This window comes from Solea senegalensis, linkage group LG17 (genome assembly GCF_019176455.1).
Source record: "Solea senegalensis isolate Sse05_10M linkage group LG17, IFAPA_SoseM_1, whole genome shotgun sequence".
NCBI lineage: Eukaryota > Metazoa > Chordata > Actinopteri > Pleuronectiformes > Soleidae > Solea > Solea senegalensis.
The window spans coordinates 7,385,230-7,401,718 of record NC_058037.1 but is presented as its reverse complement, the minus strand read 5'-3'; the positions used below and the strand labels follow the sequence as shown (position 1 = coordinate 7,401,718).

The 16,489-nt window shown below is 43.4% G+C and overlaps 1 protein-coding gene across 3 annotated transcripts in view; it reads right to left on the bottom strand.

Annotated features, from left to right (window-relative positions):
* evlb (Enah/Vasp-like b) overlaps positions 1-16,489 on the bottom strand; it is a 40,244-nt gene that overhangs the window by 18,234 nt on the left and 5,521 nt on the right. The window contains exon 1 of one of the 3 annotated variants that reach the window (XM_044048414.1): positions 7,843-8,598. The exons of 1 other annotated variant lie outside the window; for it this stretch is intronic. In XM_044048414.1, the coding sequence (XP_043904349.1) occupies positions 7,843-7,937 (95 nt within the window). In that variant the 5' untranslated portion in view covers positions 7,938-8,598. Of the gene's footprint in view, positions 1-7,842; positions 8,599-16,489 lie in introns of those variants that run through there. One more of the 3 variants, XM_044048413.1, reaches the window with a different exon arrangement.

Below are 16,489 nucleotides of genomic sequence, written 5' to 3'. Positions count from 1 at the left end.
GTCTTTGTATCCCACAGCCAGCTGCTGAGAGAGTACAGCCAAATCCTCAGAGTAAACTGGCAGAACAACTGTCACCACAAAATGTTCGTCTTTTTTTGTAGTGTTTTTTTTTCTCCTTTACAAAATGCTCCATTTTCCTAGACAAATTAGGGAAAATTCCTTTGACTACAAACTGGCAAAAAATGATGCACAAAGAAACGTCTTATGGCATTATACCGCACATAAATGTGTCCGTGAACTTCATCTGCACGGAACATCAAAGCTGCATGAATCAGAAGCCGACACCTTAAAGATTTATAAACATGCCGTGTTGGAGCTTTATTATCTATGAGCATGAGCTAAACCACCGTTTTAATAGAAAATGGGATAAAAGGCTTTATAGTGTTGTCATAATGAAGAGCTAATTTTGTTAAATAGCAATATTTTCTGCTCCCTCGTCTCTAAACCACTCGTCTACTGTCAATCACTTCGGGAAAGAGAGAGAGAGAGAGTGTGTGTGTGTGTGTGTGTGTGTCCCCGTCTCAGTTTGTGCTGCTGCTGCAGCTTCAGTGAAACTAGACCACACTGTTGGATGTCAGCCATGTTTGCTCTGCAAAAATGCACAAGAAGATTGTTCTTCTGAAACTGTAAAACAATCAAGAAAAAAGTTGACAATAATCCTGAACAACATAGCTTTGAAAAAGGAAGTACAGATTGAGATCATCTGAGGCCATGTTGATGACTCAATTGTCCTGCACTGGATTAATAAGAAAAGAATATTTTTGATTGTCACAGAAGACAATATCTTGAATAAAAAGCGTGTTCATGTGAGGAATGGTCTTGAAGACCCTGGTGTGCAGAGCAGTTACGTTAAAGCAGTTCACTTGCGTATTTGAGGGTTTTAGCGGTGAAGCGGGTAAGAGGGGGAAAAAGAAATGAAGTTGGGAGGCTGTGAGACAGAATCAGAAGAGAGAGAGAAAGAGAGAGGGAGACAGCCCTGTGCACTGACAACAGACTTTCAAACAGCCTGTCTGCTCCAATTCAAACTGTTATGTAACGGCCAAAATTGCGAAGGAAAATCTAAAAATAACTAACCTTGGCTACATGAGGTTTTACAAGTTGTAAATATGTGGAAACATAATCATTCAGTCGGTGCTTGTGTGAAATATATGTTATAGTTGAAGGACAAACAATCATGTGACTCGATGTAGAAGATGTTTCATGGTAAATCTGTACTGTAACTCAGTAATTGCATTGTTGAATGTGATTTTTTTAAATGTAATCATCATCTTTTTAAATCATCTCTCTCTCTCTGGCCCAATTTTTACAGACAGTATTGGCATCGAGAAAGTATCGTATTGGTAAAATTCTAACAATACCCATACATGAAGTATTCAATGATGAAAAAGTTATAAGACCGAGGCCGAGTGGAAATAAGCTGAAGTGACAACATGTTCTGACATTAGTAATTCCAGTGTGGTATAATTCATCGGTGTGTCACCATTATCCTAACCAAGCATATTTGTACATGCACTTTTGTGTATTTTAAAATATTCCAGACTCTGCAGAGAAGATGCACACACACACAAACACACACACACACTCACATATTCCTCGACTCTACTGCTGACTGCCGAGACAAGCACGCTAATCTGTTGGCATGACAACTGGAGTGTAATATTCACTTGCCCTAGAAACTATGGCTGTGGAAAAAAAAGATGAATGAGTGCTGAATGATATATAAATAAAAGAAAAAACTGAAGCATTAGGCCTCAGACAGTCTGCTCCCTAATTACAGATGCACTGCCTTTGCAATAATTATACACAATATCATCAAATCACTGTCTCACGAGGCTGCAGCTGTGTAATAGAGCGGTTTCGTGCATCCGTACAAGATTCTGCAGACTGTAAAGCATATTTATAACGACGACTTGCTGCGTCTACCGTACATGTTGGCCAGCTTGGGGGGGGTTTGTTGTTTCACTTTCAAAACCACTAATAAAGCCTTCAGTGTGTCTGAACGCTCCACGGAGGTCAAAATCAATGTTTTGCTTCCGTGAGCCAATGCGCGAATTGATGGTTTGATTCCAGCTGAAGGCTGCAGAAGAGAGGAGTGCAAAGCATGAGGTTTCTTTTACTGCTGCTCCACATGAGCACATAAAGCATTTAAGGGTTTTCTCAACTCGCGGCACTAATGCTGAGACCGAAAAAGCAACGGGCGCAGTGGGAAAACCGTGTTGTGGAGGTCGAACAAAGATGAGAGATGATGTGCTCTCAACTTTTGTGTTTGGTCACTAGCAGCCTACATTATTAAGTGTGATGCAGGAGAGAGAAAAAAAAAAACTGTCTAGAGTTAGAGAACTGTCCATGACATTGGAACTATTGTCAAATGAGTTCCCACAGTGTTGTGGAAAAATCACAACACTGATTTGTTTTATGCCAATACAGATGGAGGCAACACAAACACTGGAATAGTAAAAGTGAAACGGCTGCAAACAGGTTGGAGTAGGAGAAAAAAACACAAAGAATGCATCCAGGAATAAATTCAGAGGCGAATAGCAGGTTGACGGCATGAATGTGTCTTGCCTGATAGTTTTGCTTGACAGAGCCTGTTTTCAGATGACAGACACAGCATACAGGCAGAATCACAACAACACAAATCACCAGAAGTTAAACGCTGGAGCTATAAATGTGTCTGAATGTTAATTTTGTGATTTTTATTTGAGTAAAATGATGCACAAAAGTCTCAAAAAGAGTTGTGAGGTGACGTTGGATGACCTTAACTGTTCAGAACTGTTGTCATGTTGTCCTCTGACCTCTCCTCCCATCAACACAGGCAGAACAACAAACATAAAAGAGAGGACTTTGTATCTGACCTCTCTTGACTTAGTCAGTGTCGGATAGACTGAAGGATGGAGTGGAAAATAAATGACAGCCTCCGTTGGCAGAGGATTTAGTCTTGGGATGGTCCTTTATGTCTCTGCAAAGACAGACAAATCCTCTGACATAACAGAGGCATCGGCAGAGACAAAAACAGGGTCAACAGATCCCCGATGAGTTGACTGTGGCATTAAGCAAACAAATGAATCTGCTGTGGACGTGACTCACAGTCACAGCTGAGATTTTACAAGATCTGCAAGAGCATGATAGATAATCGCTTTAAATGAATAGCTTGGGAATTATATATTTTACTTTGTTGAAATAGCCAGACCACAGGTTTGAATCTTAAAGAACCAACGTAGAGTATATCATATTTACTGCAGTAGGTGTGTGAAACAACATCCGAGTCAGGCCGTTTCCAGGTTTATGCTACGCTTAGGTATCCAGCTGTCGGCTGCATATTTGTGTTCTGCAGGAAAGCAAACATACAGGCCTGCTGCAGTGTGGACAGTTCCACATGTGGCATTGTATGCTTCAAGTGTATTAAGCAGCCGCCTGACATTCCTGTCTACTGTGCTCGGCTTAATGAGCGTTTGATGGAATGTTTAAAGAGCCTCTGGCCGACGTCTATACCTCCAACTGACGCTGAGCGCTACTGTGAACATGTCAGAGGCATCAGACTGTGTGGATATCCACTGGTGAATGAGTGTGTGTGTGTGTGTGTGTGTGCGCACACAGAAAGGGTTCAGGCACGAGTATACAAATGGAACGGTTGTGCAGAGACGCTCCGACCCCATACTGAGCACAGGCGAGGGGGAAGTAAAGAGGGAAGACGCGAGGGACAATGAGACACTGACGACAGAGCATTAAGATGTGAGGGGAAGAAGGAATTAAGACGGAGACGGAGAGATGAACCCAGCGAGCAGAGAGAAACGGAAGATATGGAATGTGGTGATGGCTTTTAAAAATACATGTGTCTCCATTTGACAGAAGGGAAAATATTTCTCAGCAGAAAGGTGAGAACACAGCTGATACTTTAACACTCACATTACTTAAAAGAAACTTTTCCTTTATGTGTGGAAAGAAGAAGAGAATGGGGAAGGAGAAAGGAAGGAAGCTGTGAAGATGCCTTGAGGCTGTGCTCTCTCTGCTCCACGACGCCATTTAACTGCTGCTACTTACTCTACAGTCTCTCACTCACACACACACACACACACACACACACACCAGCAGACATGTTTACATGTGATCCATTTTACAGCTGAGTATATGCTGAGGGCCATTAGGGTAAGTGCTCTCCATGGCAGATTATAGTAGGACCTGATACAACACTCACAAGGAAACAGGCAGAATCGCCCTGCTGTGGAAAACACACGCGGTGCACCAGTGGACATGTGGTCGTGCAACGTTCCCACTGGTGCCACAGGTCGTCCATCAGTGGATCCACTGACCTGGAATAGTCCACACATTTCCAGCGGTGCTTACTTACGTTGCTTACATGCGTGTGCAACGGCCGCCGTCTCTAACCTGTCAGACCACACCCACTCCACACACATAATCCTGAAGCAATTACTTTTACAATGGAGGCTCTGCAATGGATGTCGAAGGTGAATGAATCAGTGATGTTTTATTTTTATTTAACAATAAAAGTAATTAAAATAATTAAATTACAGGGAAATCACCTCACTGCATATCATAGTTTCAGGTTCTTGCTGGTTCACTCTCATTACTGTTGTAAGTGATTATCTCCAATTTTACTAGTGCTTCTGCTTCATATAATGTCTGTCATGACAGGGTTTGTTGCAGTCTTTAAAAGCAAATAGTCATTAAAAGGCTGCTCAAACACAGATTATATCTCAGATTATATCTATGTGTTTTTACATTTACACCCGGTGCTGATGTGTGTCTCCAGAACTGTTATTTTGTGTGCTCACTTTTCAAAGCTGCAATATGACATGATAAATTTAATTTGGCAACAGAACCAAAATGGCCAGAGCAGTTCTTCACACAGCCACGGCCTTCGGCTCAATAATGATGTAATGTGTGAGCGTTTCATAATATATAATTACATTATATTTGTGTGTGTGTGTGTATATGATTTTCAGCACACAAAGAAAAGAGTCTGTAATTATGAAGAGTTAATAACTAGCTTCAGCGCATCAGCAATGTTCACTTTAGTTATAATTATCATAAAACAACTGAATATTAAATGTGTGTCAGTGAGTTTTTTTTTTTTCTTACATTTCTAAAATGTTCCAATTAATCATCACAAAACATCGTCATTTGCTCGAGAAAATGACAGAGAAAATTCAAAAGTGAGATGATGCAAATTCAACATCAAGTATAAGAGGAAAGGTTGCATTTCTGCTCTTAGCTTCTCTCTCCCTATGTGTGTGTGTGTGTGGTTTTATGTGCACACACTTCCATACCTACTCTTTGAGTATGTATGCGCTCATAGATTGGCCGATGCTGGTTGTCATGGTTATGTGGCTACACTGTGGCTAAATCTACCTCGGTCACCATGGAGCGGGGACTGTGTCTTTAATATTCCAGCATCCCATGCAAAGGTTATGAAAGGTGTGTATGTCATGTCAAAAATACTTAGTCATATTTCCACATTCTTCATCCATGTGACTGTTACACTCTCACATTTACAATCCACTCACTCTTCTTTTTGCTTAGCTTAGCTTTTCCTCACCATCCCCCTTCCTTCCCGTGCTCTCTCCCTCTTCTCTCCTCACACTCTCTCTTCCTCTCGGTTTCTCCTGGTTTCTCATTCCTCCGTCTCCCTCGTCTTCTCCTTCACCATCACTTCAGCTCTAAGATTGCACGGTTAATAATATGGATTTGCTGCTGTGTAGTTGCATCGGGATACCTGTTAGTTTATGTGTGTGTGCATTAAAGAGTGTATCCATAGCATAACATTTGATTTCTGGAAAATGAATAGTAATTAAAATAGTAATGAACTGGTTTAAATGAAAAGACATCACGGTTTAAATCTTACTAAATGTGTGTGTGTGAGGAAGTGAGCCCCTCCCGTACGTATCCATCTTGCTGCAAAGAGGAGAAGAGGTGTGAGGCACACTCTGAGTTGTGCGAGACTGAAGCTTGTTTTATTTTTTTTCTATCAAAACACAGACACATCAAATGTGATATTTGCTGACACAGTGACACGTGTTTGCTGACGCAGTCCTTTCACTGCAGCGGTGGATCAAACTCGGTTAATTGTTCAGCCTTCTGGTTAAAAACATTAACAATAACCTTGAGTTTAAGACAGTGGCGTCACGCTGGAGTGGAGAATGCCCGAGGATGACCCAACTTTATGGGTCCGTTCAATTTCTTCTTTTGCAATTCAGATACCAAAAAACTCTGTACATAAATATACTATATATATATATATATATATATACCCTATAAAACTGGAGGTAGTCTTCCACTTCAAAAAGTGAAGCCCTGGAAGTGTGACAAAAGTGGGAGTAAGACACCAGGGGGCAACTCTGCTAAACCCATTTAGTTTATGTGAAAATTAACCAACTATATTCACATTTTCCTGAGGAGTTAATGGCCTCACTCACTAGTTTGAGGTCTGCTCAGTAGCACACGGTGTCTACCATGTAGATAACAGTGCATGGACACCACTGTGAGTGACAGGTGATATCTTCTAATAGCTGCCTGACTGCAGGTGACATCTGTGAATCTCGAGGCCTCAAAACTGTTTTGATTTTTATTTACAATCGGATGACTATGTCAATTTCAATAAACAGTCAATAGATACACGGTTACTTTCACTCCCCCATTATGACGCTGCCATGCTATAAATGCCCTCAGGCTCCTGCAGCACCATCAGGGAACTCTGCCAGGCCGTGATAGTGACCAATAGACCACCAGCCAAACTAAAAGCTGCTTAGTGGGGCACAACTCTGGGTTGAGTATCTTAAAGCTGCACTAATCAGAGCTGTTAGAGAAGGAATCGCCAAGTGTAACATACACCAGATTACAAGGAAATCTAGAGCTATAAATGGATGTGCTTCACTTACAGGTGGAAAGACAAAAGTGTTTGGAACTTCCCGTTACGGCGAGGTGATATAGTTCAGGGGTCGATGAGCGTTTTTTTTGTTGTTGATTTAGAAGAGGTCAACAGTTTGATAAGACAACTGTTTAAGATTAGGATTACAGGTCTACAAAGGAACAAATCATCCTTATTTAAAAGCATGGACAATCATTTGTTTTGCACGTGTTGGAACAAACCAAGCAGCAACCAATCTGGCCTTCTTTTTTTTGAATGGTAAATGGGTCACTACAGCCACACGGCATCAGGTCTGACTCCTCACATGCCTGAATGCAACAGCTCCATCCAACAAAATTACATCTCAGCAAGACAAAGACGAGGGAAGCTGTTGCACATCTGAGCATGCGTCCTCGCGAGCCGTGCAAACATGACGGCAGACATCGGCTGTGGACGCAACCCAGTCACCCTGAGCACTTTCAGCGCTGACTGGAGAGAAGGAGTGGCAGGAAAAAGAAAAAGAGACGCAAACATAGAGAACAAAAGAGCCACAGAAGCAGCCGACAAGAGAGCCACGGCGGCCGCAGGTCCCCGGATCGCAAAAAATAGGACAACTGCGGCACTGTCACCCCCTCTGTCCAAACTTGGCAAGCTCCTTCATAGGCCATCAATGCCCTCTGCTTTTCTCCTGATCCTTACACTTTTCTGCACAGCTAGCTGACATATTAGCATGCAGCCCCATCCCCCTGCAAGGGCAAGCAGACGCTCACAGCAGCACTCTTCATACACAGAAACGCTTCATATGCAGCAGCAGCAGCAGCAGCTGGTGATCTGTGGGACTATGATGATGCACTGGCTACATTTTGGGCGGATCTATAAGAACCCTGATACTGACAAAGGCAGACAAGGAGCCAGATGATTTCACCATATCAGAACCAGTGATGGATGATCCATCATGAACACCTCTGGACGCTTACCTGACTTTGAACTCGGTCAGCTGTGGCTGAGCCCCGGGCTCGGCACAGTAGATATGAGGGAAGTAAAATCTGTGAGACTGAAGGTTGATATCCATAGTGTCCGCTTACAGCAGACACACGGGTCAGCTCTGCTCCACCACTTGGGAAAAAAAATGTGTGGCTGTCTTATGTCGCTGTGATATTTGCTTTGTCGTCTTCAGATTTGTCACCGACACGTTCGCTAAAGGTGAGAGTCCAGTGAAAGCATCCTTGGTCACCTTCTCGCCAAACGGTCACAGGGCTACAAAGCGCTGTCACCAGGAAGGCATCCCTCTCCTCTCCGTCTCCTCCGTGCACTTAACATTCAGTCACCTCTGCTGCCTGGCACCAAACAGACACACTAACCTATTTCCCCACTATAGCAGCCACTGTACACTCAGCAGCTGTGAGCACAAGAACAAAGATGACTCCAAGTAAACGATGTGGCCTCGTGGAGGACCAGGAGCAACAAAAATAATCCTGGTTTTCAATCAACAGTTTATCCTTTTGGACAGCAGAGATGTTACATGGGTTAAAAAAAGGAGAAGAAATCTAGACAGTGAGGAAAAGAGCGGCTTAAAAAACGTGAGAGTCGCCTTAATTCTGCCACATACAGAAGAGACTGAATGGGAGATGTGAGTCCTTTGGTTTTTACGCTTCAGAGACAGAGGAAGGGGGGAAAGAGAGAGAGAGATGGAGATAGAGAGAGACTCCCGGTGCTGTGAGGCGTTGCCCTCGCACTGCCTTTCTGTGTCTCATTGGATTACCCCCTCCCACTTCACCCCCCTCTCTTCCCTCCTCCTCTCTCCATCCCTTCTACCCTCCCCTCCCAGCTGTGACAAGAACGATGGGCCGCCAGCCCCGGAGGCTGCTGGTCCTGCCCCCTCCTCCTCCTCCTCCTCCTCCAGCTCCCTTCCTTCTTCCTCCTCCTCTCTTGCTCCCTCTGTTCTCCTCTGCAGGATTGGCCAAGGCAAGGATACGTAAGAGAGGTGAGGAGGAGGAGCAACTCATTTTAATTCATCGGATGGCTCCCATCTTTTCTCACATATGATTTGAGGTAGCATGCCGGGCTTGGGTGGAGCTTGGGATTGCAACAGCGACATGCACACTCACACACACACACACTCTCACTGATCTGACAGCTCACACTGAATGTTCATTAACAGAAAAGGACACAGGTGGAGAGAGAGGCGGCGACACATCCTTCCACGGTAACTCTAACAGTAACATGTGGCTCAAATGGCTGTGAAAACAATGAGTGAGTGCAAACCACAGTGTACAAAGAACGATGTTAAACACTGAATTTAATATCAGAGGAGAATCGTAGTTCATATTTGGCATCGGTCAAATTCACTCAAAATAAATCATGAAATCAATCCAAACAAAAACCCTAAATATCACATAAATGTTTCACTACAAGCACAGACTGTAATGAGACATGAGTCACCAATGTCATGTGACCAGAGTGTGGCGAGTGCGCACACACACACACACACACACACACACACACACTGCAGTTCAGACACTGTATCAGACTGATATCATATCTATTATAGCGGACATGTATGGAGCCATCACTGCTTTATAAAAGGTCAGAAAAATCCGTTCCTCTGCTCCATCCATCTATCTACCCAGATGCACGTAGATTATATGGGATGTACAGTGAATGGTGTGTGTGGCTATGACACTAATCTTCTTGGCAGGTTCCCCATCACAGCAGCTTGCCACAAACGAACAAATCCCTCCCATATTTGCTGTACATCCTGCGACACACCAGGGAAAATATCCCACCCATCATTTCTGTCCAGTACGACTCACATCACCCACATCTGCCCTGCTGTCTTTTGCCAGTGGGACATTTTATTGATTGAACCGTAGCTACAGAACTGTTGGATGACATGGTTGTCAGTGGCAGTGGACGCAGCAGTTTGACACTCCAGCGTGTTCGCCTTGTGGGAAACAGAGTTTGACCACAAATCTATGAGCCAACAAAACTTATTCCTCTAACGGTGGTGAGATAGTTGTCCGACAGTGGGAAAATCATATTGAACCAAAGCTGCAGATGTCGGCTTGCAACGCGTTGCATCACGTAGCGTTCTCGCAGTAAAGGGGCATCATTACAGCTCCACGGCCGTTTGTGCTCACAGTTAGAGGAGGAAATCAGCTCAGGACTGTACTTTCAAAGGGCGCTTTAAAGCCACACTGTGTAACTTTTAAATATAAATGAATGCCTGTTACAATCGAAGCGCTGCCAAGTGAGTTAACACGACGCTGATTAAGCTTCTCAGCTCCACATGGCTCTGTGTGCTGTGCTGTGTTTCGGTGTCTGTGGTTGTTTTACGTCACAACTGACGGTGGAAGGACAGAAGTATAACAGCTAGTGAAGCGGTGAGACAGCAGCGAAAGGTTGGAATAATGGACCTAGTTCTGCCAGCTCCCACATAAGGTTTCCTCTGTATCCTCACAGTCCTGTGTCCCTCATGTCTGTCTTTGCTTCCAGCAGCTTGTTTTTGAGCTTTACTGTAGCTCATAACCACTGAGAAAAAGACTTTTAGTGTATCCAAGTCCCTGCTCTGCTCATTCTATGCTCTCATCATTGAGAGGAGGTAGGAAGTTAAACACTGAAGCGTTGAGGAAAGTATGGTGAAAATAAAGATCACAGGTGGCTGTGACATGATGTATCCAAGTTTATAAACACTATATCAGCTGTGGAACAGGCCAAAATGACCTCCATCTCAATGTTTCTGTTTACACATATAAATTAAACAATACATTTATATTATTATTTTTCCCCTTCAATACTTTTGCACTCAACAACAAGAAGAACTCACCTTCCCCCAAGTTCACATATGCAGCCCCACCCACTTCTGTCTCTGTAAACACACAGCAATTCCATGTATTACACACGAGTCCATAAATAACAGAGAGTAAAGTCTGTTTGAGCAGATCATCGTCCTTCATTTAAGACCCGCTAAATTACTTTAATAACATAAAGATGTCACAAACAGTAATATACACACACACACACACATATATATATATATATATATATATATATTGGAGTTTATTGATTCATAACCTTGTCTCCAATTGAGACACATTTTATTTTCTTAATATTAAATAAAGGGGGGAAAAGAGGAGTTGATTTGATTAGTTTGAGGCAAACCATGATTTTTCCAGAGATATGAAATCTACAGCAATCATTTCATTTCCTCCATAAAAGTGCGGCGTCTGTCTCTTGAGAGAAACTACACCATCGTTTTAGTTTATGAAAAATTTAAATTAAATTCAAGATACTCTCAACATTGCAAGTATATATATCGTGTGGTTTCGGCTGGATTTGTACACTACAGAAACATTTTAGAGACGGCACACATGATGGTAAAATCAATAAATGACATGGTTTTGCAGTTAAACTGCTGTACTGCTCGAGCAAATTAATATTTGCTCTTAATGGAAAGGCAGACATCGTGCTGCCAGATGAATACCGACCCTGGTCAAGAGAAGAGAATTTACCGTCCTATTCTACACTACATGGTTGTTATAAATGGACAACATGAAAAGTGTACGACTCTATCTCAGCGAGCAGGAAACACAAGAAGGGGAAAAGCAGCAGACCGACAGAACAAGGAGTCACAGATGGGGAGAGAGAGTGAGAATAATTTTACCACAAACAGATGAAGGAGGGGGCTGGGTGAGTGGAGGATAGAGGAGCAGACAGATGGACAAACAGGTAGAGAGAGTTAAATGCCTGAGTGGGATGGAGATAAGCTGGATGAGAGGGAGAGAGAGAGAGAAAGTCAGGTGGAGGACAAGAGCATGGGGGGGAGGGAAAGTGAAGAGACAGCAGGAGAGAGCAGAAGAGGAAGGGAGGAAGAACATCCAGCCTTCACTTTCACTTACAGAACACCCATCCCCCCGTGACTTCCCGTCTCTGTCCCAGGTTAGACCTGAGAAGCAGGTTGTGTTCTCAGCCTCACTTTCCACTCGCTCTACAGCGCAGTCGTTTCTCACAGCAGACATTTTGACTGGTCACAGCAGGAGAGGCCCAGGTGTTCCCGGTAACTTTAATGACCGCTCTGATCCATTCCAGAAGCTCAGCTCTCATTAGTTTCACACCTGTGACTCTCCTGCTCTGAAATGCATGTGTGTGTGTGTGTGTGTGTGCACATCCTTTTTAGACTGTGAGGACAATTAAAAAACATTCACAGCTTTACAAAGAACGTTTTGATGGCTGAGACTTGTTTTGGGTTAGGATTAGACATGGAGTTGAGATAAGTTCAAGTTCAGGGTTAAGGTTAAGGTTGGGGTCAGGCTTGGGATTGGGTCTCCAGGAAATCAATAGGTCACTTTCTACCAGCCTGTTTTTTTTTTTTTTATGTGCTCATGAAAAATAAATAGATGGAAACCCAGTAAATTACCCTGGAAAATAACAGAAATGCTAAAAATTATTAATATATTATTGCAATAATATGAGAAACATGACCACGGCTACTAGACTGACCGGCACGTTTTTATTTTCATCTTAATGGAAACCTAACTCATGTAAGAAGGTGTATATTAACAACATGTGTTATATGTTTAAGAGAGAGAGAGATGCAGTGAAGCCTTGGATATATCATGTCTTTCATGATAGCGATGAAAGACAGACGGGACGAGTGGCGTCAAATTCAGGAGACTGTCAACACGTGTAAGCGCAGGCTGTGATGCTCAGAGGGTTTTCAGTTTCAGCTCATTCAGGTACAGTCACACTCAAACACAGCTGCTGGCAGGAAGCTGCTGGTTTGGTGTATGCGGCATAAACTCATTTCTGTTGCGAATATCAGTTTATTTTTGTGAATTCATGAATGATATAATATCTAAGACGAAGATCTAAAAATAAAAAAAGATGCAAAATATTAAAAAAGAAGAAAATCAGACAGATCTCACATCTGTCCAGCACACAGAGTGTGAGAATGTACAGCTGCCATGGCTCAGCTCTGACTCCTACGCAGTTCATATATATGAACATATTAAAGCTAAGGTCAGGCTCTTGTTTGACCTCGTTGTCTATGTTTCATTTTTAATCACGAGTCGCCAGTACAGAAAAATGAAAAATGTGTCGCTGTTTAAATACACACACACGACGCTGTATCCAGTTAACGTGCTGTTGTGTATAATCCAACCAGACTCACAACATCCAGAAAGGAAAGGGAACAAATGAGTGTGAGAGGTGTGAGACAGAGGAGTGTGAGAGGTGTGAGACAGAGGAGTTTAGAGATCTCTCATATTTCCTGTCTTCTCAGTTAACTCACACAAGCTCGTCCTCTCAGTCCCGAGAGCTTCAAACAAATGTGTGCAAAGCAAAAAGTATATGCACACGCGCCACCTAACTCACATTCAGTCTCACATCTGTTTCATTAAGCCAAACACCAACAGTGACATGCAGGAGATACAGAAAGTAGTGAAACGATGTGTGAAAAGGAACGAGTGAAGGAGGCGACTTCTCTCTTAATCACAAATCCGAGGCCTCATCCTGCATAATTATGACTCACACTGTTGTCACCCAAAATGCACTGTACTATTGTACACAAGACATGTGACCTCACACCTGACACTGGAGGTTTCATTTTGTGCATCATCCTTCTCCATTTTGTGCCGAGTTTGTCAGACTGCATTATGACAAATGTAGGTGATATAACGGGACTGCTGCGTCGTGCACAGGCGTCACAGTGCAATCTGTGACCTGCAGCTTCTGCAATAGACAAGTAAATGGTTGGAGGAACCTTTATTTTCCCTGAGCGATTTGGTTCTGCCCTATTAACAAAACCTTTATGATGAAGCTTTCCAAGCAATGAAGTGAAATGTAACATACAGGCAATAAAGGAAATACAACTTTTAATAGAAATATATCCCTTTGTTTTTGGTTTTAAGCCAGAGGAAGTCACTCAGGGAGGAGGAGGATGGTGTCTGAAGCACTGAGCATCATCCATCATTCAGAGGATTCATCAAACCTAACAGTGAAGATATAACATGTGTCATTTCTGCATGAAAATACGTACATACAAACGAAATTTGTATTTCAAGGTTGTTTTTTCCCTTTTAATGACATCATCAGAATTACCATATCTGCTATTTAGCTTTAGAAATGTACCCCAGTTGTCTGACATATGACGTGTGAATAACAAAGTGAGACATCATATCTTTAAAGCTAGATTTTATACCACCGTATAATAGAATCATTATATACCGTCACAGTCCATTAGTGAGTTTTGGAGATCATTCTTAGAGGTATCAGTAGTGTATTTACATGTACTGTATTCCTACCAATGGACAGAAAGCCTGTCATGTTCAGGTCAGGTTCAGAAAATTGAACCTGTGTATGTGTAACACGTTTAATGATGACTTAGAAGAATAACTGCGAGGAGGCGATAAAGACCTTTGTAAATTATTTATATATTACATTTTGTGTTTGGTGACACTTAATTAGCCAATGAGAGGGAACCTTTGATCAAGAAGACTTTGATCAAGAAGACTTTCATTCTTTGAAGTGTAACAGTATATCAGTGGGGCTTCACACTGCTGCTGATGTGGCACTGGAGAAGGAGCAGAAGAACGAAGGAAGGAGGTAATGGATGACTGAATGTGGGAGAAGGTGGTGGTTGCAACGTTCAACAGTCAACTGCTGCAGACTGATACCACCGACTTTGTGTTTCTAAGGTGAAACTAAAGGAAATCCAGTCAAACTGTCACAATGGGAGATCATGCCACTGATGACGTGGACATGACAGTTGCATCATCCAGGAATACAGATAGGCTGGAGAAGCAACTCGGTAAGTTGCAAGCTCAGGTGGCGTCTCTCACGGCGTCTGTCAGGAGCGGTAAAAGCCAGATGTCTGCAAAGCCAAGCAAAAGGCTGGAGTTTAAACCCGCGGGCTACACCAAGCAAACACCCGCGCAGCCCTCACAACGAGGCAAATTGAAACGCGCAAAGAAGCCTCGCCCGGGGTATTGCTTCAAGTGTGGCGAAGACGGCCACATCGCTCCTTCTTGCACTAACACACCAAACCCTGAACTAGTTAAAGCAAAGAGCAAACAGTTGAAACAAAAACAACAAGCCTGGAAGGAACTAAACATAAAAGTAATACACGTTTCTAGGATGGGACTACCAGAGACTGAAATCAAGCCCGAATTTCCCAACTCATCTGTCATCTCATCCCTCACCCAAACACCCACTCATTCATACAGAGCTCAGCGACAGTTCGAACACGCTCGAAGGGAAACACAAGCACTTGTAAACTTCCAGACAACTGGTCCCATGGAAATGGCGTGCATAGATTATTTATCCTTGGAGCCGGACAGTCACAATACCAAAGGTATCTTGGTGATAACAGATTGTTTTACCAAGTATGCCGTCGCCGTCCCGACGAGAAATCAGAAGGCTAAAACGGTGGCAAAGTGCCTGTGGGAGCATTTCTTCATGCATTACGGGTTTCCAAAGCATCTGCACAGTGATCACGGCAAGTACTTTGAGTCTCAGGTCATTGAAGAGCTCTGCGACCTGTTTGGTATCATCAAGTTGGGTACAAGTCCGTATCACCCGAGGGGAGACCAGGCTGTCAGGTTCAACCAAAGTCTTCTAGACATGTTAGAAACCTTACAGGACAAGCAGAAAAGACACTGGCGTGACTATGTAAACCCCATAACCCATGCCTATAACTGCACCAGGAACAAGCACACTGGGTTCAGTCCATATGAGATGATGTTTGGATGCCAGCCGAGGCTACCACTGGGCTTTGGATTCTATTTGCCTGCCAAAGATGGTGTTCCCCAATTCCACTCCCAGTATGTGAAAAACCTGAGGGCATGTCTTGAGGAAAGTTATCAGATTGCCACGGGTGATGAACAAAAGGTTGCTACGAAAAACAAGCAAGCGTACACCCCGTGGTCGTGGAACGAAGAGGAAGAGGCGGGGGAAGTCGAATCAGAAGGGCGGCGAGCGGAGAAAGAGGCGGGAGGAGCCGAGAGGGCAAAATCAGAAGCAGAGGACGAAGAATCGGAAGCAGAGGACGAAGAATCGGAAGCAGAGGACGAACACAGAGCAGAGGAGGAAGAATCAGAAGCAGAGGAGGACGAAAGCAACGTGGAGCAGAGGAGGAAGAATCGGAAGCAGAGGTGGACGAACACGGAGCAGAGGAGGAAGAATCGGAAGCAGAGGAGGACGAACACGGAACAGAGGAGGAAGAATCGGAGGCAGAGGAGGATGAACGTGGAGCAGAGGAGGACGAACAAGAAGCGGAGGAAGAATTGGAAGCAGAGGAGGGGGAAATAAGAGAGGAATCAGAAGATCACAGAAGAAGAAGAAGACGAAGAAGTAATTCCATCTGCCATTAAATACACTACTTTGGAAAGGAAGTGAGCGAAGACAACAATTAAGAACTCATTAACTAGCTAAACAGCACCTTTGGCGAAGTCGACACTGCACACACTGGTGTGTTCTTTACACAAAGCACATACAAGCGTGTCATTTACTGCTGTGGTTGCCGTGGTAACCCACAAACAAATCAAAGGCAGTTGAGGGCGGTGTCTGTCTTCATTCATTTCTCCATGTAAAATGGGACAGCGGAATATATTTGTTGCATTTCGAGCG